We start from the raw sequence: 25,880 nt of genomic DNA on the forward strand, positions 1-25,880 counted from the left end.
AACATGTTGCCTAGCAATGCTTCCGTAAATACGGACGGTTTACCTTTCATTTTATGTGTGGTTAATTTTCTTCTTTTCTTTATTACAGTAATCTTGAGAAAAGACTAAATTGTCCTTAAATGTGTTTTTAATAATGTTTTTTTGGTATCCGTTATCCTCAAATCTTTTCTTAAGTATTTTGGATTGGTGTTTGTAAAATCTAGTAGAAGTACAGTTTTTCCTTACTCTTCTAAACTGACTGTACGGTATAGTCACAGTCCATTTCTTGTAGTGTGCACATCTAAAGTTTAGAAGGCTGTTCGTATCTACTTTCTTAAAATGAGTTTTGGTGACGAAGAAGGAATTATTGCGGTTAATTTCCAGGTCTAGGAAAATTATATCAGTTCCTGACAATGTGGGTGTATATTTGAGTCCCCAAGGGTTCTTATTTAGGGACTCTGTGAACGACCCGGCTTCCTCCATTGTACCAGACCATATAATGAATAAGTCATCAATGTATCATCTGTAATAAATTATTTTCGTGTCCCCGGTAATATAATTTAAATAATATAATTATTTCTCCTGTTGATATATTTTACATTCATGTTTAAAAACTTTGTTTGTTAAAATATATTTAAGACCTTCTATTAAAAAATTGCTTTGCTCTATGTGGAGTAAAGTGCCTCCTTCTAGGTAGTGTTTGATAGCTACTAGTCCTAGTGTATGCTCTATGTTGGAGTATAACGATGTGACATCATGGGTTAGAAGGCTGTAATTATCTTTCCAATCTATATTTTTGAGGTCTCCAATTAGGCTTGTGGAATCCATCAAATAGGAGGGAAGTCTGATGACTAAAGTTTGCAAATGTAGGTCTATAAAGTATGACCGTCTACATTTCAAGGAATTTATCCCTGAGATAATTGGTCACCTTGGTGGGTTCTTTTGGTCTTTATGGACCTTTGGGAGATGATAGAAAAAAGGAGTTTCTGGATTTTTAGCTGAGAATTTTTTTTCCCCCTTTTATTTATTAAGAATTTTTAGTGAGCTTACTCTATAAAATGTTCATTTTTTTTTCTGAAAATCTGTTTTCCGGTCATGATCTACAACTTTACAATAGGATGTATCTGATAGAATATTCAATGCTTCTTTCATATAAATTTCTCTATACTGGATGACTATTCCCCGTCCCTTGTCTGCTCATCTGATTACTAATACATGGTTTTCCTGTTCGTTTTTATTTAGACTGTCATGTTGTGATTTTATTTTATTAATATTCCTGAGCTCATTTGAAGCTAAAGCATAGAACGTTTCTAAATAGTTACCCCTGTGGTATATGGAGTAAAATTTGGATTTACTGTGTATTGGGAGATGTTTCTAGGTGATGATCTTTTCACACCTAGGCCTGTAAAAAGAACAAGGGAGCATCCTCTACATCTAGAGGAAAAGGGTTTCACCACTATCACAGATGAGGATTCTTTGCTGGGTGAGCAGGGAGACTATGGAACTCTCTGCGACGGGATGTTGTGAAGGTTGATTCTTTAACAAGTTCAAGAAGGGCCTTGATGCCTTTCTTGAAAAATATAATATTACAGGTTATGAGTACTAGATTCTGGAGATGGGACATTGATTCAGGGATTTATTCTGATTGCAATATTTGGAGTCAGGGAGGAATTTTCCCCTAATGAGGCATTTGGCATCCACCTCATTGGGGGTTGCCTTCCTCTGGATTAAAACAGTAGGATTGGATTTGATGGACCTGTGTCTTTTTTTCAACCTTATCAACTATGTAACTATGTAACTTCAAGACTGTGGGCACAGGAGACAAAATTCTTAAAGGGAACCTGTCACAAGCATTTCACCTATTGAACTTTACTTATCCCTCACTGGCCGCTGCTATCAAAAGTTCATTGCTGTTATCCCCTCTCCTAAACTCCTACTCCGACAGTAAATAACGGTCTGCAAAATTTTTTCGCCCTTTATCGTAATAATCCAGTGTCCCTTTGTGCGCACACACCAGAAGAGGACATCAATTCACAAGCACGGGATTGTATGTGCTGGGGAAGGCGAAGAGCTGTCAATCAAAAGTAAGGAGATGGGGTAAACTCAGAAAGACTTGAGGAATGAAGATATGACTTTTCAAACGAAGATTTGACTCTTTTCAAAAGAAGATATGACTCTGTTATGCTCATTAGCATACGGTGTGGGAATACTAAAAAACTGAATACTAAAGCCATAGGGCTGACTCATAAGACAATTATAGGTGTTTAATACAGGCACCAAGTTGATTTGGAGCATGTAACTGGTCTGGAGGAGGCTGAACTCTTAATGGTTGGTAGGGGATCAAATACTTATTTCTCTGTGCACAATGCAAATAAATACACATAATTTTGACAATGTGATTTTCTTTTTTTAATATATAATCTATCTCTCACTGGTAAAATTAACCTAGCCTAAAAACTCTAGACTGTTCATGTCTTTGACAGTGGGCAAACTTACAAAATCAGCAAGGGATCAAATACTTATTTCCTTCACTGTATAGACACTGCACAGCACCTGGATGTAATTCTCAGTATCTGCTCACATTTTGTATATATGGACATAGTACTACTTCTCTTGTCCTGTATACTGGGTGTAATTCTCAGTATCTGCTCTTATTCTGTATATATGGACAGTGCACATTACCACTTTTTCTTTCCTGTATGTTGGATATAATTCTCAGTATCTGCTCTTAGTTTCTATGTATGGAGACTGCACAGTACCACTTCCCTTGATCTGTATACTGAGTGTCATTCCCAGTTTCATGGACGTCCTTCAGGCAGCACAGACAGGTTAAGTTTAATACGACCCCTATTGGACAGAAGTTAATAGATTATTTAGTAAAAATCAAAATGTGGTCAGACACCCCATAAGGGCCTCTGGAGACAAAAAGCATACGTTTTTTTTCTTCTGTTAGATCTCAAGATAAGAAGAAAAATATGTCTGACTCCCTGTTCCCTATGATGGAGTGGTCATGCCTCAGGTAATGCCGCTATTTGACTCTTCATGTCATGAGATAAAGCATGGTGATTTGCCAGGTTTATATATGTATATATATATATATATATATATATATATATATATATATATATATTTATTATAAAAAAAATTGGGGGGTTTGGGACAGACATATCAGAGACTTATGTTTATCCGCTCTGGACATTAATGCTGTCCGCTGTTATCTAGGCTCTCCACAGCGATATGATCGTGTTATCTAATTGCAGGCTATGCCCTGTCTCAGTACTGCTGTATATCTCTGCTTTCAGCTTGTGGCTACTAGGCATGCCCAATGGTTTGTAGTATGCAGTAGTCATTGTTGCCAACATTTGCTAAAATTATCCAGGGGAACACTTAGGGCGTGGCTTCTTTGCTGGTTGTGTTTATGTGGGCATGGCTTAACTGGTGGGAGTGGCTAACGGGGAGTGGATTTCTTCCCAGAATTTCTGCATGCAAATAAAAGAAAAATTTCTGCACTAGTTCGGCTACTATGGTGGACAGTATCTCTCTGGTTATCGGTATGTTTACAAGCAGGTGATGTCTCACTTTATCACTAATGCTAGGTAATATGTGCTGATCATTAATGGTAGTGTAAAAACAAGTGTAGATAGTGTCACACTCAGTGCCCTCTGTAGATAATGCCACAGCCCCCTCTGTATGTAATGCCACAGTGCCCTCTGAAGATAATGCCACAGTGCCCTCTGTAGATAGTGCCACATGGCCCCCTGTAGATAGTGCCCTCTATAGATAATGCCACAATGCCCTCTGTAGATAGTGCCAAACACCGCTGTAGATAGAACCACACTGCCCCTCTGTAGATAGAGCCACAGTGCCATCTGTAGATAGTGCCAAACACCCCTGTAGATAGAGCCACACAGCCCCCCTGTAGATAGAGCCCCACAGCCTCCCTGTAGACGGTGCCACACAGCTCCTTTTTAGATAGTGCCACAGTGCCCTCTCTAGATAATGCCATAGTGGCCTTAGTAGTATTGCCACAGTGCCCTCTGTATATACTGCCACACACACGCTGTATATAATGCCACAGTGCCCTCTTTAGTTAATGCCACAGTGCCCTCTGTAGATATTGCCACAGTGTCCCATGTAGATAGTGCCACAGTGCCCTCTGTAGATAGTGCGAAACACCCCTGTAGACCCACACACCCTCCCTGTAGATAGTGCCACACAGCTCATTTTTAGATGGTGCCACAGTGCCCTCTGTAGATAATGCCACAGTGCCCTCTGTAGATATTGCCACAGTGTACCATGTAGATAGTGCCACAGCCCCCTCTGTCGATAATGCCACAGTGCCCTCTGTAGATAGTGCCACATGGCCCCCTGTAGATAGTGCCTCAGTGCCCTCTGTAGATATTGCCACAATTCAATCTGTAGATAATGCCACAGTGCTGTCTTTAGATATGGCTATTGTAAAGGATCTGCCAGGCACAGCTTCGGGGTTAACTCCCATAATTAATCAGTCAGCACCTGAATCTACATCCCTGAGACTGACTCCAGCTTCCAACACTCAGGCTGGCAGGCTTAGGAGTGGGAGAGCCTATTGCAACCTGGCCAGACTCAGCTAGCTCCCGCCCTCGGTCTATTTAAGCCTGCCCTTCCTGTCCCTCGGTGCTTGTGATTCTTTTTGTGTGGTTTCCTGGCCCAGCTACAGCTCCTTCTATTTTGATCCTGCTCCATACAGACCCTGGCTTACTGACTACTCTTCTGCTCTTCGTTTGGTACCTCGCACACTCCTGGCTTGACTCGGCTCGTTCACCACTCTGTTGCTCACGGTGTTGCCGTGGGCAACTGCCCCTTTCCCTTGCTTGTATTCCCTTGTATGTTTGTCGTGTTTGTCGTGCACTTACTGAGCGCAGGGACCGCCGCCCAGTTGTACCCCGTCGCCTAGTGCGGGTCGTTGCAAGTAGGCAGGGACAGAGTGGCGGGTAGACTAGGGCTCACTTGTCCATTTCCCTACCCTCCGTCATTATATAATCACAAGCCCATACCTAGTCTACCCGGGTCCCTGACACCACTATGGACCCCCGTGAGACCCTGGCTCAGCAAATGAAGGGTCTCTCCCTACAGGTCCAGGCCCTGGCTCAGAGGGTCAACCAGCCTGATGCTACCTTGGTAGTTCCCCTAACCTCACCTCTTGAACCCCACCTCAAGTTGCCCGACCAGTTCTCAGGGGACCAGAGGGCTTTTCTCTCCTTTCGGGAGAGTTGTAGGCTTTACTTTCGTTTAAAGCCTCATACCTCAGGTTCTGAGAGCCAGCGGGTGGGTATAATTATGTCCCGGCTCCAGGAAGGGCCCCAAGAGTGGGCCTTCTCCTTGGCTCCTGACGCCCCTGAACTTTCCTCCGTTGATTGTTTCTTTTCTGCTCTCGGACTTATTTATGACGAGACTGACAGGACTGCCTTTGCCGAGAGTCAGCTGGTGACCTTACGTCAGGGTAAGAGACCTGTTGAGGAGTATTGTTCTGACTTTAGGAAGTGGTGCGTAGCTTCTCGGTGGAATGACCCTGCCTTAAGGTGCCAGTTTAGGTTGGGTCTGTCGAATGCCCTGAAAGACCTGCTAGTTAGCTATCCCTCTTCTGACTCCCTAGACCAGGTTATGGCTTTAGCGGTACGACTTGACCGACGTCTCAGGGAACGACAACGTGAACGTTTATGTGTTTTCTCCTCCGACTCCCCCATGATGCCTCCCGAAGTTCCGTTGCTTCGTTCCTCCCCGAAAGACTCAGAGATACCTATGCAACTCGGGGCCTCCGTGTCCCCCCAACAACGTAGAGAATTCCGCAGGAAGAATGGTCTCTGCTTCTACTGTGGGGATGACAAGCATCAAGTGAACAACTGTCCTAAGCGTAAGAATGCAGCCAGAGAACTTCCGCGCCTATGTGATCATCGGGGAGGTCACTTGGGCGCACAGGTATTTCCCGTAAATAGGAAACGTACTAAGATCTTGCTTCCCTTTCTGGTCTCTTTTGGTGGTAGGTCTGCTACCGGCAGTGCCTTCGTGGATTCAGGGTCCTCTACTAATATCATGTCTGTGGAATTTGCTATGTCTCTTGCTATGCCTCTGATTGATTTGCCTAAACCTGTCCCGGTAGTGGGTATCGACTCCACTCCTCTTGCTAATGGTTATTTTACACAGCATACCCCTGTTTTTGAACTCCTTGTTGGCTCCATGCATTTGGAGCAGTGCTCTGTACTGTTGATGCAGGGATTATCGTACGATTTGGTTCTAGGCCTTCCCTGGTTTCAGTTGCATAATCCCACGTTTGCCTGGAATACTGGGGAGCTAACCAAATGGGGTAATGAATGTTTTACGTCATGTTTTTCTGTTAATTCTATTTCTCCCCCTGAGGAGGCGAACACGCTACCAGAGTTTGTTCAGGACTTCGCTGATGTTTTCTCTAAGGAGGCCTCCGAAGTGTTACCTCCTCATAGAGAATACGATTGCGCTATCGAATTGGTACCAGGAGCTAAGCTTCCTAAGGGTAGGATATTTAATCTTTCTTGTCCCGAACGTGAAGCCATGAGAGAGTATATCCAGGAATGCCTGGCCAAGGGTTACATTCGTCCCTCTACTTCTCCGGTAGGTGCTGGCTTCTTCTTCGTAGGGAAGAAGGATGGTGGTCTTAGGCCATGCATTGACTACCGTAGCCTGAATAAGGTCAAGGTAAGGAACCAGTATCCCCTTCCTTTGATTCCTGATCTCTTCAATCAGGTTCAGGGGGCCCAATGGTTCTCTAAGTTGGACCTACGGGGGGCGTATAACCTTATCCGCATCAAAGAGGGGGATGAGTGGAAGACTGCGTTTAACACGCCCAAAGGCCATTTCGAATACCTCGTCATGCCCTTTGGGTTGTGTAATGCCCCTGCGGTCTTCCAGAATTTCATAAATGAGATTTTGAGAAATTACCTGGGGATATTTCTTGTAGTGTACCTTGATGACATACTGGTGTTTTCCAAGGACTGGTCCTCCCACATTGAGCATGTCAGGAAGGTGCTCCAGGTCCTTCGGGAAAACAAACTGTTTGCCAAAACCGAAAAATGTGTGTTTGGGGTACAGGAAATACCATTTTTGGGTCAAATCCTTACTCCTCATGAATTCCGCATGGACCCCGCCAAGGTTCAGGCTGTGGCGGAATGGGTCCAACCTGCCTCCCTGAAGGCGTTACAGTGTTTTTTGGGGTTCGCTAATTATTACAGGAGATTTATTGCTAACTTCTCGGTCATCGCTAAGCCTCTTACGGACCTCACTCGCAAAGGAGCTGATCTCCTCCACTGGCCTCCTGAGGCTGTCCAGGCTTTTGAGGTCCTTAAGAAGTGCTTTATCTCGGCCCCAGTGCTGGTTCAGCCCAACCAAATGGAGCCATTTATCGTAGAAGTTGACGCATCTGAGGTGGGAGTGGGGGCTGTCTTGTCCCAGGGTACCAGGTCCCTCACCCATCTCCGCCCCTGTGCCTACTTCTCCAGGAAGTTTTCGCCAACTGAGAGTAACTATGATATTGGCAACCGCGAACTCTTAGCCATTAAATGGACATTTGAAGAGTGGCGCCACTTCCTGGAGGGGGCTAGGCACCAGGTAACGGTCCTTACCGACCACAAGAATCTGGTTTTCCTAGAATCTGCCCGGAGGCTAAACCCGAGACAAGCTCGATGGGCGTTATTTTTTACCAGATTCAATTTTTTTGTTACCTATAGGGCTGGGTCTAAAAATATTAAGGCTGATGCACTGTCGCGTAGCTTCATGGCCAGCCCTCCTTCGGAGGAAGATCCTGCTTGTATTTTGCCTCCAGGTATAATCATTTCCTCGATCGATTCTGATTTAGTCTCTGAAATTGCTGCTGATCAAGGTTCAGCTCCCGGGAACCTTCCTGAGAACAAGCTGTTTGTTCCCCTGCAATTCCGGCTAAGGGTACTTAGGGAAAATCATGACTCCGCACTATCTGGTCATCCAGGCATCCTAGGTACCAAACACCTCATTACTAGAAACTATTGGTGGCCTGGGTTGCCTAAAGACGTTAAGGCCTACGTCGCCGCTTGTGAGGTTTGTGCTAGGTCCAAGACTCCCAGGTCTCGACCAGTGGGCTTACTGCGTTCGTTGCCCATTCCCCAGAGACCTTGGACACATATCTCCATGGATTTTATCACCGATTTGCCTCCATCCCAAGGCAAGTCGGTGGTGTGGGTGGTAGTAGACCGCTTCAGTAAGATGTGCCACTTTGTGCCCCTCAAGAAACTACCCAACGCCAAGACATTGGCTACCTTGTTTGTCAAACACATCCTGCGTCTCCATGGGGTCCCTGTCAATATTGTTTCGGACAGAGGGGTACAATTTGTTTCATTGTTTTGGAGAGCCTTCTGTATGAAGTTGGAGATTGATCTGTCCTTCTCCTCTGCCTTCCATCCTGAAACCAATGGCCAATCTGAGAGGACTAATCAATCTCTAGAACAATATTTAAGGTGTTTTGAACTCTGACTGTCAATATGATTGGGTCTCATTCATTCCCCTCGCCGAATTTTCCCTTAATAACCGGGTCAGTAACTCGTCAGGGGTCTCCCCCTTTTTCTGTAATTTTGGGTTTAATCCACGGTTCTCTTCCGTTTCACCTGGTAGTTCCAACAATCCCGAGGTAGAGGTCGTTCATCGGGAACTGTGCACAGTCTGGGCCCAGTTTCAGAAGAACCTAGAGGCGTCCCAGAGCGTACAAAAAACTCAGGCTGATAGAAAACGTTCTGCTAACCCCCTGTTTATGGTCGGGGATCTGGTGTGGTTGTCGTCTAGGAACTTGCGTCTCAAGGTTCCGTCCAAGAAGTTTGCTCCCCGGTTTATTTGGCCGTATAAGGTCATTGAGGTCCTCAATCCTGTCTCCTTCCGGCTGGAGTTACCCTCGTCTTTTCGTATACACGACGTGTTTCATGCCTCTCTCCTTAAACGCTGCTCCCCGTCCTTGGCTCCCTCGAGGAGACCTCCTGTTCCCGTCCTCACCCCTGAGGGGGTGGAATTCGAGGTGGCCAAGATTGTGGACAGCAAGATGGTCCAAGGCTCCCTCCAGTACCTGGTCCATTGGAGAGGATACGGGCCCGAGGAGAGGACTTGGGTACCCGCCCGGGATGTTCACGCTGGGGTATTGGTCAGGAGGTTCCACCTGCGTTTCCCCAGTAAGCCAGGTCCACTTAGAAAGGGTCCGGTGGCCCCTCATAAAAGGGGGGGTACTGTAAAGGATCTGCCAGGCACAGCTTCGGGGTTAACTCCCATAATTAATCAGTCAGCACCTGAATCTACATCCCTGAGACTGACTCCAGCTTCCACCACTCAGGCTGGCAGGCTTAGGAGTGGGAGAGCCTATCGCAACCTGGCCAGACTCAGCTAGCTCCCGCCCTCGGTCTATTTAAGCCTGCCCTTCCTGTCCCTCGGTGCTTGTGATTCTTTTCGTGTGGTTTCCTGGCCCAGCTACAGCTCCTTCTATTTTGATCCTGCCCCATACAGACCCTGGCTTACTGACTACTCTTCTGCTCTTCGTTTGGTACCTCGCACACTCCTGGCTTGACTCGGCTCGTTCACCACTCTGTTGCTCACGGTGTTGCCGTGGGCAACTGCCCCTTTCCCTTGCTTGTATTCCCTTGTATGTTTGTCGTGTTTGTCGTGCACTTACTGAGCGCAGGGACCGCCGCCCAGTTGTACCCCGTCGCCTAGGGCGGGTCGTTGCAAGTAGGCAGGGACAGAGTGGTGGGTAGACTAGGGCTCACTTGTCCGTTTCCCTACCCTCTGTCATTACAGCTATAGTGCCCTTTGTAGTATTGCCACAGTGCCCTCTGTATATACTGCCACAAACACCCTGTAGATAATGCCACAGTGCCACACAGCTCCTTTTTAGATAGTGCCACAGTGCCCTCTGTAGATATTGCCATTGTCCCCTTTGTAGAATTGCCACAGTGCCCTCTGTATATACTGCCACACACACACTCTGTAGATAATGCCACAGTGCCCTCTGTAAATAATGCCACAGTGCCCTCTGTAGATATTGCCATAGTGCCCTTTGTAGTATTGCCACAGTGCCCTCTGTAGATACTGCCACACACACCCTGTAGATAATGCAACAGTGTCCCATGCTATAGTGCCCTTTGTAGTATTGCCACAGTGCCCTCTGTATATACTGCCACATACACCCTGTAGATAATGCCACAGTGCCACACAGCTACTTTTTAGATAGTGCCACAGTGCCCTCTGTAGATAATGCCACAGTGCCCTCTATAGATATTGCCATTGTCCCCTTTGTAGAATTGCCACAGTGCCCTCTGTATATACTGCCACACACACACTCTGTAGATAATGCCACAGTGCCCTCTGTAGATAATGCCACAGTGCCCTCTGTAGATATTGCCACAGTGTCGCATGTAGATAGTGCCACAGTGCCCTCTGTTGATAATGCCACAGTGCCCTCTGTAGATAGTGCCACATGGCCCCCTGTAGATAGTGCCTCAGTGCCCTCTGTAGATAGTGCCATAATGTCATCTGTAGATAATGCCACACAACCGTCTGTAGATAGTGCCAAACACCGTTGTAGATAGAGCCACACAGCCCCCCTGTAGATGGTGCCATACAGCTCCTTTTTAGATAGTGTCACAGCGCCCTCTGTAGATAATGTCACAGTGCCCTCTGTAGATATAGCCATAGTGCCCTTTGTAGTATTGCCACAGTGACCTCTGTAGATACTGCCACACACACCCTGTAGATAATGCCACAGTGTCCCATGTAGATAGTGCCACAGTGCCCTCTGTTAATAATGCCACAGTGCCCTCTGTAGATAACGCCACAGTGTCCCATGTAGATAGTGCCACAGTGCCATCTGCAGATAGTGCCACAGTCCCCTCTGTTGATAATGCCACAGTGCCCTCTGTAGATAGTGCCATATGGCCCCCTGTAGATAGTCCCACAGTGCCCTCTCTAGATATTGCCACAATGCCATCTGTAGAAAATGCCACAGTGCTGTCTTTAGATGCCAAACACCACTCTAGATAGAGCTACACAGCCCACCTGTAGATGGTGCCACACAGCTCCTTTTTAGATAGTGCCACAGTGCCCCCTGTAGATAATGCCACAGTGCCCTCGGTAGATATTTCCATAGTGCCCTTTGTAATATTGCCACAGTTCCCTCTGTTTATACTGCCACACCCACCCTGTAGATAATGCCACAGTGCCCTCTGTAGATATTGCCACAGTGTCCCATGTAGATTGTGCCAAGGTGCCATCTGTAGATAGTGCCGAACACCCCTGTAGATAGCCACACAGCCTCCCTGTAGATGGTGCCACACAGCTCCTTTTTAGTGCCACAGTGCCCTCTGTAGATCATGCCACAGTGCCCTCTGTAGATATTGCCATAGTGCCCTCTGTAGTTATTGCCACAGTGCACTCTCTATGTATTGCCACAGTGTCCCATGTAGATAGTGCCACAGTGCCCTCTGTAGATAATGCCACAGTCCCCTCTGTAGGTAATGCCACAGGGCCCTCTGTAGATAATGCCACAGTGCCCTCTGTAGATAATGCCACAGTACCCCTGTAGATAATGCCACAGTGCCCCCTGTAGATAATGCCACAGTGCCCCCTGTAGATAGTGCCACATGGCCCCCTGTAGATAGTGCCACATTGCCCCCTCTAGATAGTGCCACAGTACCCTCTATAGATATTGCCAGAATGCCCTCTGTAGATAATGCCACAGTGTCGTCTGTAGATAGCGCCAAACATCCCTGTAGATAGAGCCACACAGACCACCTGTAGATGGAGCCATACAGCCTCCCTGTAGATGGTGCCACAGAGCTCCTTTTTAGATAATGCCACAGTGCCCTCTGTAGATATTGCCACAGTGTCCCCTGTAGATAGAGCCACACTGCCCCCTGTAAATAGAGCCACACAGCCTTCCTGTAGATGGTGCCACACAGCTCCTTTTTAGATAATGCCACAGTGCCATCTGTAGGTAGTGCCAAACACTCCTGTAGATAGAGCCACACAGACCACCTGTAGATAGTGCCACACAGCCCCCTGTAGATGGTGCCACACAGCTCCTTTTTAGATAATGCCACAGTGCCCTCTGTAGATATTGCCACAGTGTCCCATGTAGATAGTGTCACAGTGCTGTCTGTAGATAGTGCCAAACACCCCTGTAGATAGAGCCACACAGCCTCCCTGTAGATGGTGCCACACAGCTCCTTTTTAGATAGTGCCACAGTGCCCTCTGTAGTATTGCCACAGTGCCCTTTGTAGATATTGCCACAGTGTCCCATGTAGATAGTGCCACAGTGCCGTCTGTAGATAGTGCTGAACAAACCCTGTAGATAATGCCACAGTGCCCTCTGTAGTTAATGCCACATTGCCCTTTGTATATATTGCCACAGTGTCCCATGTAGATAATGCTACAGTGCCCTCTGTAGTATTGCCACCGTGCCCTCTGTAAATACTGCTACACACACCCCGTAGATAATGCCACAGTTCCCTCTGTAGTTAGTGCCACAGTGCCCTCTGTATATATTGCCACAGTGTCCCATGTAGATAGTGCCACAGTGCCCTCTGTAGATAATGCCACAGTCCCCTCTGTAGATAATGCCACAGTGCCCTCTGTAGATAATTCCACAGTGCCCTCTGTAGATAGTGCCACATGGCCCCCTGTAGATAGTGCCACAGTGCCCTCTGTAGATATTGCCACAATGCCCCATGTAGATAATGTCACACAACCATCTGTAGATAGTGCCAACACCCCTGTAGATAGAGCCACACAGCCCCCCTGTAGATGGTGCCACACATCTCTTTAGATAGTGCCACAGTGCCCTCTGTAGATAATGCCACAGTGCCCTCTGTAGATACAGATTTAGCCATCTTTATCTTGACTCTTATAATTGCTGCAGCGTGATATCACACAACAAATGCCATTGAAAAAGTCAAGTTAAGGGATCTTACCACTGTGTATTTAATGCATTAAAAGTCAAGGTAAAGACGGCTACATCTATAATGTCACACTGCCCTCTGTAGATAGTGCCACACAGTCTGTAGATAATGCCACAGTGCTCTCTGTAGATATTGCCACAGTGCCCCATGTAGATAGTGCCACAGTACCCTTTGTAGATAATGCCACAGTCCCCTCTTTAGATAATGCCACAGTGCCACCTGTAGATAATGCAACAGTGCCCTCTGTAGATAGTGCCACACACACCCCCTTGTAGATAGTACCATACCCCCTCCTTGTAAATAGGGGAACACCCCCCCATAGGTAGTGACACATATCCTATAGATAGTGCCACCCCTATAGATAGTGCCACAAACACCCCTTATAAATAGTGCCACACACAACCCTTATAGATAGTGCCACACCCCCTCCCCCTATAGATAGTGCCACAAACACTTAGGATTTGGCTAAGCCAGTTAACCCATGATCTTCATGAGGTGGTGCCAAGACAGTCTATCCTGCAGAATATCCCCATGTTAAAGATGGCAGCTGACTTTTTATGTGATATGCCAATCAATACCTTAAGGTTCTCTTCTAAAAACCTTGCCACTATTAACTCTGCCCGTATGACCTTTTAGATCAAAGAGTGGGCAAGAGATATTCCTTCCAAAACTCATTTCTGTTCACTCTGCTTCCAACCGGAGAGCCTGCTTGGGCCTCAGCTAGAGAAAATTCTTGAGAGCCTAAATTAAACAAAGGGTGTCTCTTTTTGTAGGAACAGAAATAAACAAAACTTCAGGCCTTTTCGTTCTAGGTTTAAGAGATCCCCTAAAAATAGAAGAAATTCCAAGTCCTATGGGAATAGAAATTTTAGGAGAAAGTTTGATCAAAAGAAGTCTGCCTTTAACAAGAAAAATACCCTCTAGCCCTGCAAAAAATGCAGATTCTTGATGACAACTCCCATATAGTCGGGGCAAGTTTGGCTCACTTTACCCCGGTTTGCTCTCAAACCACATCAGACGCCTGGGTAGTAATACAAAGGGATCATGCCTAACTAAGAGAGCTCCCCAACCGTTTTTTTTTTCTCAACAAATTCAGTGGTCCTCCTCCTAGTACAATAATTTGTTCTTGAGGGGGCCCTAGATCAAGTTCCATTGTGCCAAAGGGGACGTGGAGTTTATTCCAGAATATTTTCAGTGCCAAAACCATGAGGGAAATGGCGCTTGGCCATAAACCTAATGTTTCGGAATAAATTTATGATAAGAAAAATTCAAGATGGAGACCATAAAATCTGTAACTACAGTATTAACTAAAGGGGACTTCCTGGCAACCATAGACTTGCAGGATGCCTACCTACATGTCCCAATCCTTCAATCCCACAGGAAGTTTCTCCGGTTGTCCCTCCTTTGAGGGGATTCCACTCTATTTTCAATTCACCTGCCTTCCATTTAGGCTGAGTTCAGCCCCGAGAGTTTTTACCAAAATAAAATCAGTCTTAGCAGCAGCTATGAGATTGAGGCATATTTACCATACCGAACCTGGACGACTGGCTAGTGAAGGCTCACTCCAGAGAGTTACTCCTGTACCATCTGAAGATAACATTGAAAATTCTGGAGGACCATCATTTTCTAATAAAATGAGAAATCCTCTTTAACTCCATCATCGGTGAGAAGGTTCCTAGAGTTTATCATCGATTCGGAACAAATGACTATGAAACCCCCCCAGGAATCAATCACTAAGGCAGACTGTCTCAGTCGGAACCTAATCAAGCCATCAGAGTGATCCTTCAACCAACAAGTGTTTTGAATGATTACTCAAAGGACGGGTATTCCTCTAATGGATCTAATGGCGACAAGAGAACTACATTCCAACTGTGACAATTTTGCTCTTTGAACAGGGCAGATCACCGACATACAGTAGATGCTCTTTCCATCAGCTGGGAGAAGAAATTTCTTTATGTCTTTGCAAGGCCTTTGCTGTGTGGTGCTCTTCTAAAAGTCTAGTTCCTACATCAGTTCCAGTACAGTTTCTTCAAGAAGGTCCTCAGAAAGGGCTCAAGCTTAACACCTTAAAAGTCCAATTTACTGCCATAAATTTATCCTGAGAACGACGGGTTTCCAATAATCTACTTATAAGAAGAACTTTTTAAGGCCGTGAGAAATATTAAACCTGAAGTCCATGCAACGTCTCCATCTTGGGACTTATCACTTGTTCTCAAATGCCTATCTCAACCACCATTTGAGCCTCTTGAAACTCTCATCCTTCGATATATTTCTTGGGAAAACACTATTTTTAGTTGCAATTTCTTCTGCCCGTCGGATAAGTGAAATACAGGCCTTCACCTGTAAGAGGCCGTATTTTAGAGACCTATCTGATTGCCTAGTCTGTGCATGTTTTTTTTTTTTTTTTTTTACCAAAAGTGGCTACTCAACTAGCCATAGATCAAGAATTCTTCCATCCTCTATTATGCACAAATCCTGAAAATAAGGAACAGGAAAAACTTCTTCATTTCCTTGATGTCAGAAGGTCTGTGCTATGTTACTTTGATAAAGTAAAATATTTCAGAAGCTCTGAGGCTTTGTTCTTACACTATCAAGGGGACAACAATGGTAAGAAGTGAAGCAAGTCTACTCAGGCCCGGTGGATCCGAGATGACATTTCAAAGTGATACCAGCTAGAATGCCTCAAATCCCCAGTAGAAATCAACTTTGTGGGCTGAATTTGCTTACACATCACTAGTTCAAATATGGAAGTCTGCCATATGGTCAAGAGGAGATACATTTGTAAGGCATTACCGTCTAGAAGTTAATACTGCAGTAGGCTCAGCCTTTGGCAAAGAAGTGCTAAAAAAAAAAGCTGCTGTATCCCTCCATTGAGCATAGGATAGCTTTGCAAGTGCCTTCTGTGATGCCTGAAGGACGTCCAAGAAAATAAAATTTGCTTACCGAAATTTGTATCCTCTAGTACGAAGGCAGCACATCATATCCCCCATCCCCAAATGGATTTATTGCTACATAAAAACATGTACGCTCATTGTCTCCATGGGTCAGGGAGTCTGACCACATTTTGATTGTTACTAATTAATCTATTCTCTTCTGTCCAATAGGGGTTGTATTAAACTTAACCCTTCTGTATTGCCCTCAGACTACAGGAAACAAAAATTTGGTAAGCAAGTTTTCATTATCTGCTCTTATTCTGTATATATGGACAGTGCACAATTCCACTTCTTTGTCTTGAATGCTGGGTGTAATTCCTAGTACCTGCTTTTATTCAATAAATACCCCATGTTATTTCTATCAGTTTACTGTATGTGGCGGAAAAGCTCCTGATGCATACGATAAATAGATCGATAAACCCAACAGAGGCTAAAAAAGAGGCATCTGCTTTTTAAGCAGTTTAACCCCTTCACGACCAGCCCACGTAGATTAACGGGCTGCAGTGCTGGGCTTTTGTCCTGCAGCCCGTTAATCTATGTGGTGGTCAGAACAGAGTGCACAGCGCTCTCCCTATGCCCTGAATCTCTCAGCACACGCTGCTACTAGCACTACCGGATTGGTGCCGGTCCTGATGACGTGATCACCATGATAAACCTATCATGGTGTTCACAGCAAAGTTTGTTGCAGCAAGAAACTTTCGTGCTGTTAGTTACAATGTTTCTCCTCCCTCCCTGTCAGATCGTTCTGAGACAGTGAGAGAGAAGAAGCACTGCGCCGAGCAGCTGCTGTGTGTCTCTATAAAGACACACCAACTGTGAAAAACACACAAAAAACACCTCCACATACATAGTTTAGTGTAGCCAGCTAGTTATAGTTTAGGTAGTCTGTTAGGTAGATAGTAGTACTCAGCTTAGGGCAATTAATTAATAATCAATTAGGGCTTATAATAAATGCATATATATCTATAAAATCACATGGCTTGAAAATGTTTCCATGGAGGAAGTGAAACGTTACTGTGTTGGGTGAATAAATTCACTATTTTTCGCTGAGTGCTGCTTCTAGACTCTTTTCTTTGATACATGCATGAGGAGCACGTCACTCCTTGATTTTTGAAGCTAGCACCAACCGTTTCTTGGTTTTCTACACAGTGCTGCTCCTATTACTTGTTCTATTGTATAAAATCACATAGATATATATATATTTATATACTGTGTGTGTGTATATATATATATATATATATATACACATATATATATATATATATATATATACACATATACACACACACACGTCTATCTATCTATATATATATATATATATACACACACACACACACACACACACACACACACACACACACACACACACACACACACACACGTAATATACAGGGTGGGCCATTTATATGGATACACCTAAATAAAATGGGAATGGTTGGTGATATTAACTTCCTGTTTGTGGCACATTAGTATATGGGAGGGGGGAAACTTTTCAAGCTGGGTGTTGACCATGGCGGCCATTTTGAAGTTGGCCATTTTGTATCCAACTTTAGTTTTTTCAATGGGAAGAGGGTCATGTGACACATCAAACTTATCTAGAATTTTACAAGAAAAACAATGGTGTGCTTGGTTTTAACGTTACTTTATTCTTTCATGAGTTATTTACAAGTTTCTGACCACTTATAAAATGTGTTCAAAGTGCTGCCCATTGTGTTGGATTATCAATGCAACCCTCTTCTCCCACTCTTCACACACTGATAGCAACACCGCAGAAGAAATGCTAGCACAGGCTTCCAGTATCCGTCGTTTCAGTTGCTGCACATCTCGTATCTTCACAGCATAGACAATTGCCTTCAGATGACCCCAAAGATAAAAGTCTAAGGGGGTCAGATCGGGAGACCTAGGGGGCCATTCAACTGGCCCACGACGACCAATCCACTTTCCAGGAAACTGTTCATCTAGGAATGCTCGGACATGACACCCATAATGTGGTGGTGCACCATCTTGCTGGAAAAACTCAGGGAACGTGCCAGCTTCAGTGCATAAAGAGGGAAACACATCATCATGTAGCAATTTCAGATATCCCGTGGCCTTGAGGTTTCCATTGATTGTCTATGCTGTGAAGATACGAGATGTGCAGCAACTGAAACTACGGATACTGGAAGCCTGTGCTAGCATTTCTTCTGCGGTGTTGCTATCAGTGTGTGAAGAGTGGGAGAAGATGGTTGCATTGACAATCCAACACAATGGGCAGCACTTTGAACACATTTTATAAGCGGTCAGAAACTTGTAAATAACTCATGAAAGAATAAAGTAACGTTAAAACCAAGCACACCATTGTTTTTCTTGTGAAATTCTCGATAAGTTTGATGTGTCACATGACCCTCTTCCCATTGAAAAAACTAAAGTTGGATACAAAATGGCCGACTTCAAAATGGCCGCCATGGTCAACACCCAGCTTGAAAAGTTTCCCCCCTCCCATATACTAATGTGCCACAAACAGGAAGTTAATATCACGAACCATTCCCATTTTATTTAGGTGTATCCATATAAATGGCCCACCCTGTATATTATATATAGACATATATTTGAAGTTAATACTAAAATTGAATAATTTGGGATGTTATATATCTATAACATCATATAGATATATACGTACATGTAATATATACGTATACACACATATACTTATATAAATCTCTTCATATATTTTACACGTCTGTAAATTCTAAATACATTGATTCATTGTCAGGGCTGTATTGTATTATTTATTAGGGTTGTCATAGTTTAGTTGTGATTTAATTAATTACATATATATCTATAATGTGGTATAGATATATACGCACACGTAATACATATATATATATATATATATATATATATATATATATATATATATATACACACATACATACAAACATTCATAGAAATTATTAATTTTATTATCTCTCCATATCAAATAATTGATTGTTAGGGTCGTTCATAAAGTTATTATTAGTCGTTCAACAATTTATTAGTTGTAAAGATTCAATTGATTATATATGTATACGTAATATATACATATACACACACATTTAGATAAAATAATTTATTCTTTACAGTTCTATTAATTCTAGATACTAATTGATTAATTGTCAGGGTCGTTTATAAATTTATTGATTAGTGGACTTTTTCTTTGTTACTTTTATTAAAATTGTTACAAAAATGTGTTAAAAAAAAAATACGTAAAAAAATGGAACCGCAAGTTATATACCGCTTAAGAGGCATTTGCTCTATTGGATTCTGATACTGAATGTCACTTTTGGGGGGTTTCCGCTGTTTTGGTCCCACCAGGGCGTTGAAAATGCGACATGGCACCGAAAACCATTATAGCAAAATTTGAGCTCCAAAAGCCAAATGGCGCTCCTTCCCTTCTGAAGGCTGTCGTATGTTCAAACATAAGTTTATGACCACATATGGGGTATTGCCGTAATCAGGAGAATTTTTTTTACAAATGTTGGGGTTCCTTTTCTCCTTTATTCCTTGAAAAATTTAAAATGTCTATGTTTCATCAGTAGAAATGTAGATTTTCGTTTTCACAGACTAATTCCAATAAATTCAGCAAAACACCTGTGGGGTTAAAATGCTCACTATACAACTAGATAAATTCCTTGAGGGGTGTCGTTTCCAAAATGGGGTCACTTTTTGGGGGTTTCCACTGTTTAGGCACCACAAGACCTCTTCAAACCAGACATGGAGCCTAAAATATATTGTAATAAAAAGGAGGCTTCAAAATCCACTAGGTGCTCCTTTGCTTCTGAGGCCGGTGTATCAGTCCAGTACCACACTAGGGCCACATGTGGGATATTTCTTTTTTTTAAACAATACATTTTTATTGAATTTTGCAAAGTTTTTTACAAATCAAAGTACAAACTGATGACCTCTAAACAATGCGAGTGTAATGGCAGGAAGGAGGTGAAGGGAAAGTGAGCCCTAATCTACCCACCGCCCTGTCCCTGCCTACTTGCAACGACCCGCCCTAGGCGACAGGGTACAACTGGGCGGCGGTCCCTACGCTGTCTAAGTGCACTGGAGAACAAACAGGGAACACGCAAGGGAAGGGGCAGTAGCCCACGGAACGCCGCGAGGAAACGGAGCGGTGAATGAGTAGTCAGGACCAGGATAAAGTGGAGTATACCCAAGTGAGCACGGAGGAGGACAGTAAAATATGATGAGCAACCGTCCTAAATGCCCAAAGGGATAGTCTCCAACCCTATGTCTAGAATGCCCATTTCCGGATTACTAGGTATTGGAATAACAAAGGTATACCAGTCGGGCAAGACCACCACAAATGAAGAGCCGAGCCAAGATGGCCACAACCCCTCCAGCATTCTCTAGAAGCTCCTCCGAAAATGTGCGATACCCGGGCCGGTGTCAAAGACCATCTGAGGTGAATTTTTTACGAGTGAGTTCTAAATGATTGATACACTTAGTATGTTGGAAGATCCATTTAGATGCCTTAGCCCATTGTGCGACTGAAAAGGAATCCCCCAACTCTCTTTCCCATTTTACCATATAAGAGGTTTTTTCTTCCAATCCTCTAGACAGCAAAAGAACATAAATACAGGAGAGGCCTTTCTGAAACCCTGGCCACTGAAATAAATATTTATAAAATGTAGAAAAATAAGGCGGCTTTGGAGGGAATGACAAGGAGTGTAATAAATGACGTACTTGAAAATAATGAAAATCAGAACTCCCCGATAAATCATACTTGTCAGCCAGCATCTCATAGGAGCGGATACCCCCACCGTCATATAAATCTGAGAACGATTCTATACCTGCCCTAATCCAGGGAGTTACGGGTAATTGAGGGGACAGGAGGGATATAACCTGTATAGGAATATGCTCCAGAGGGATATACACCCAATTATGTTTACAGGCATACAATCTCCACGTCTTTATGGCATCAGTCATGGATTGTAACAAGAAGGACCGCGATTGAGCTCCCATATACACAGCCGCCAATACCGATTTCATCCGCAACCTAGGCACCACCTCATTTTCTAATTGTGATCACTTAGAAATAGACTGAGAGCGCTACACAGGATATATTTGATCCATAATGGACGCAATTATTGTACGCCACAACATCTGGAACCCCTAAACCCCCATCTCGAACTTTACGAAAGAGCATGTGTTTCGCTACCCGTGCTCGTTTATGGTTCCATATAAAACTAAGAAACAATTTATGTATCTGTGAGGTAATATGTGTGGGTATGAGGAAAGGTATAGTTCTACATAAGTATAAGTATCTGGGGAGCAATAGCATCTTGACTAAATTAATCCTAGCTATCCATGATAACAGGAATTTGTCCAATCTTGCAGATTCTGACTTTAGACAGGTTAACAATTCCATATAGTTTTCGGCTAGTACTTGGGAGGGAGTAGGAAACAGCTTTATTCCCAAATAAGGGAGACTCGAAGTAGCCAAAGCCAAATCATGAATTGATAACAGAGATTTAAGCCGGGGGTCCACATTAAGAGCAAGCATCAGGGACTTAGAGACATTAAGTTTATAATATGAGACAGAGGAAAACTGGGAAATTATTTGCAAAATCTCAGCTAAAGACTCCTCAGGTGAGGTACAGGTCAAGATGACATCCTAACCACCTAGAAAAATAAAAGAATGTTAAAAAAATTCTATCTAAAGTAGACATATGGGGAATGTTAATTACTAACTATTGTGTGTGGTATAACCATCTGCCTTATAAGCAGATACATTAAAAAAAAAAAATTCTAAAAATGTTGCTATTTTTCACAAATAAACACTCAATGTATCAACCAAATTTTATTCTAACATAAAGCCCAATGTGTCACGCAAAAACAATCTCAGAATCGCTTGGATAGGTAAAAGCATTCCGAAGTTATTACCACATAAAGAGAAATATGTCAGATTTGAAAAGTGGGCTCTGAGACTTAAGGCCCAAACTAGGCTGCGTTGTTAACCCCTTCCCGACATACGCCGTATATATATGGCACACGCCGGGTGGGGGAATATGGAGCGGGCTCACGGACTTAGACCGCTCCATAGAGCGAGTTTGTCGGCTGTGTGTTACAGCTGACACTTCCGGGTAACGAGCGGGATCCCATTCGAGCGCGATCCCGCTTGTTTAACCCGTTAAATGCCACGTTCAATAGCGAACGTGGTATTTAAATTACTAAAAGCAGGGGGGCGACCCCTATATCGTCCCAACGGTCCCCCTGCGGTGAGATCGGGGGGGAGCCGTTGGTTGGCACGGCTGCCTGGGGGCCTGACGAAGTCCCCCAGGTCTGCCATCTTTGTACTCCTATGAAGCCCTGCCTCTGTCAGACTGTCAGAATCGCGAGACACTGCAATATATTAGTATTGCAGTATATCGTGCAAGCGATCTAACGATCGCTGGTTAAATTCCCCTTGGGGGACAAGTAAAAAACAGTAAAATAAAGTTTTTTTAACAAATAAAAAAAAATAAAAAAATTAAAAGCTAAAAAAAAACAACATTTTCCCTCAAGCACAATGTAAAAAAATAAAAAGATAACATAACTGGTATCGACGAGTCCGTAAAAGTCTTAACTATTACAATATATCATTATTTAGTCCGCACGGTGAACGCCATAAAAAATTAAAAACATCAGAATTGCTGTTTTTTGGTCCCTTCCTCTCCCACAAAAAATGAAATAAAAAGTGATCAAAAAGTCTCACGTACCCAAAAATGGTACCAATATAAACTGCATCTCCGCCTGACAAAAAGCCGTCACATGGCTAAATCGACAGAAAAATAAAAACGTTATGGCTCTCAGAATGTGGCGACAAAACTCAAATTTTATTTTAACAATCAGTTTTTTCCTTGTAAAAGTACTAAAACATAAAGAAAACGATATAAATTTGGTATCGCTGTAATCGTATTGACCCACAGAATAAAAATAACATGCCGTTTTTACCATATGGTGAGCGCCGTAAAAACAAAACCACCCAAAAGGTTGAGGAATCGCTGTTTTTTTTCCTATTCCACCCCACATATATATTTTTTCTCGTTTCCCACTACATTATATGGTACAAAAAATGGTGCTGTGAAAATCTACGACTCGTCCCACAAAAAACAAGCCCTCATACGGCAATATTGATGGAAAAATAAAACAGTTATGGCTTTTGGAAGGTGGGGAGGAAAAAACAAAAGTGAAAATCCGAAAAATGGCTGCGGAGGGAAGGGGTTAATATTTATTTTAACAGTAATTAATTTGCATTTATCCAGTTGGTAATTTATTATTTTTGTATTATTTACTACTGTTTCTTTAGGAGCTTCTCTTGAATCACAGCATAATTTGGTAAGTATAGTGTTTTACCTAGTGTATTACGTAGTATTTAGACATTTTATCATCCTGTGGGCAGTATTCTGGGATTATGGCGAATTGAGGCAGAGCAGACCTCTTCATGGCTGATTAGGATGTTTGTGAGATTGCAGCGCCATCACCCTTGCAACGGGTTAATATAACCACATAACTAAAGAGGCTCTGTCACCACATTATAAGTGCCCTATCTCCTATATAAGAAGATCGGCGCTATAATGTAGGTGACAGTAATGCTTTTTATTTAGAAAAACGATCTATTCTAAACCACTTTATGAGCGATTTTGAGCTTTATGCTAATGAGTTTCTTAATGCCGAAGTGGGCGTGTTTTACTTTAGACCAAGTTGGCGTTGTACAGAGGAGTGTATGACGCTGACCAATCAGCGTCATGCACTTCTCTCCATTCATTTGCACTGCACTAGCGATATAGTTATATCGCTATGTGCAGCCACATACACAAACACTAACATTACTGCAGTGTCCCGATAATGAATATACATCACTACCAGCCTGGACGTGATGTTTATTCAGAATCCTGACACTTCTGAATCTTTTCTGTGAGATTCCAGCAAGGCAAGCGTAATCTCATTTGAAATGACAGGTTACATCGTAATCTTGCGAGATTACGTTTGCCTTGCTGTAAATCTCACAGAGACGCTACAGACATGTCAGGATTCTGAATAAACATCACGTCCAGGCTGGTAGTGATGTATAATTATTATCAGGACACTGCAGTAATGTTAGTGTTTGTGTATGTAGCTGCACATAACGATATAACTATATCGCTAGTGGAGTGTAAATTAATGGAGAAAAGTGTATGATGCTGATTGGTCAGCGTCATACACCCCTCTGTACAAAGTAAAAACACGTCTAAAGTAAAGACACGCCCACTTGGGCATTAAGAAACACATTAGCATAAAGCTAAAAATCGCTCATAAAGTGGTTTAAAATAGATCGTTTTTCGAAATAAAAAGCATTACTGTCACCTACATTACAGCGCCGATCTCCTTATATAGGAGATAGGGCACTTATAATGTGGTGACAGAGCCTCTTTAAGCCAAGACTAAAATAACAAACTAGCAATACAGTACTTATGAAAACTGGGTGGAGCTATAGTTATTGTTTTATACTTTTTGTTTAGTATTTAATCCATCAGTAACATAAACATAGAAATATTATCTTTCTTCTATTTTAGGATATCAGTCATATGTATCAGATCTTCCCAGATGAAGTTCTAGGTTCAGGACAATTTGGTATTGTCTATGGAGGTAAGTGTTTGTTTTTTTTTTTATTTAAAATATGTAAACGGGAAAGAAAATACAGTCAATGTTTTAAATTGTGAAAGGGAGTATTACTGCTGCTCTTGTACAGTCTATCATGTAATCATTGTGGAGGTAGATTTGTCGAGTTCCAGTATTTTTATACTGGTAAATTATAAGGTGAAAGTTTGCAGAAGGCGCAGAAATTCATAAACTGTAAAGTATGAATTTTGGGCTAGATGAATTAAGTGGCTTGTGATATAAGTAAAGTTATTAACCGGATTGTGTTGCTGTGTTCATGTGTGTGATACTGTGTGATACTGTGTGAGATAACTGAATTGAGTGCTTGCAAATAGTAACTAGTAAAACTGACACAATTTAAAAACCTTGTTTTCTTTGCAGCTTCTTTCCTGCTGAGCAGCTGACTAGGGGGAGGGGTAAATTGCTCTCAGGTGATATAAATTAACCAGCAGGACTCACTCTGAGCTTGCTCTCTTTTGGGCTAGCTCAATTAAGTGGCTTGTGGTATAGGTGGCGTTATTAAACTAGAGTTAAAAAGAGGATTTAAAGTCCCTGTAAGTATTCTTCTTCTTTTCTTTTACTTTTTTAATTGTTCACTGTTTTTTTGTAACTGGGATAATGGATAACAAGATTGGAAGTTTTCTTCAGTGCACAGTTTGCCATATGTATACACCACTGGAGCCGGAGTTCCAGGGTGAATACCTCTGTGCCAGATGTGAGCATGTTGTTTACCTGAAAGCTCACATTCGAGATCTTGAGGACCAAAATGCAACACTAAAGGCAATTGACAATCTTGAGCGGAGCATGCTGCTCACTGAGCAAGCAGTAAGTGGGGTAGAACTGGAGGGTGAAGACATGGGTAAGCAGAACAAGGCAAGTAGCTGGGTTAATGTAGTTAGGGGCAGTAGAAAGGGGTCAAAGAAAAGGAAGGCCAATCCTGTTTCTGTTATTCCAAGCAAAATTGCCAAGTTGGGTAATGATGCGAGGGTTTCGGTCTCAGAAATGGCAGCCCTAGTGGATATTGATCTCCCTAACAGCCGGGAGAACAGCCCAGCTAGTAGTCGGTGGGATGGTAGTGCAGGTAAGGCAAAAGAATTGGTAGTTGTACGGGATTCTATAATTAGGAAGACGGATAGAATAATTTGTCGTCAAGACCACCTCAACCGAATGTTTTGCTGTCTCACTGGGGCCAGGGTTCGGCATGTGGTGGAACGGGTGGATAAATTACTGGGAGGGGCTGGTGATGATACAGCTGTCGTGGTCCATGTGGGAACCAATGACAAAATACATGGTAGGTGAAGGAGCCTTAAGAAGAATTTTAAAGAACTAGGCTACAAGCTGAAG

At 43.2% G+C, this 25,880-nt stretch overlaps 1 protein-coding gene across 1 annotated transcript in view; it reads left to right on the forward strand.

Moving 5' to 3' along the window:
* The window catches only part of LOC142660297 (serine/threonine-protein kinase D1-like), a 256,966-nt gene that overhangs the window by 157,804 nt on the left and 73,282 nt on the right, over nt 1-25,880 (forward strand). Inside the window, exons 12-13 of the mRNA XM_075836887.1 lie at nt 23,206-23,234; nt 24,452-24,524. Of these exons, the coding sequence (XP_075693002.1) occupies nt 23,206-23,234; nt 24,452-24,524 (102 nt within the window). The remainder of the gene's footprint in view (nt 1-23,205; nt 23,235-24,451; nt 24,525-25,880) is intronic.

The sequence above is a fragment of the Rhinoderma darwinii genome, chromosome 9 (genome assembly GCF_050947455.1).
Source record: "Rhinoderma darwinii isolate aRhiDar2 chromosome 9, aRhiDar2.hap1, whole genome shotgun sequence".
In the NCBI taxonomy this organism is placed as follows: Eukaryota; Metazoa; Chordata; class Amphibia; order Anura; family Rhinodermatidae; genus Rhinoderma; species Rhinoderma darwinii.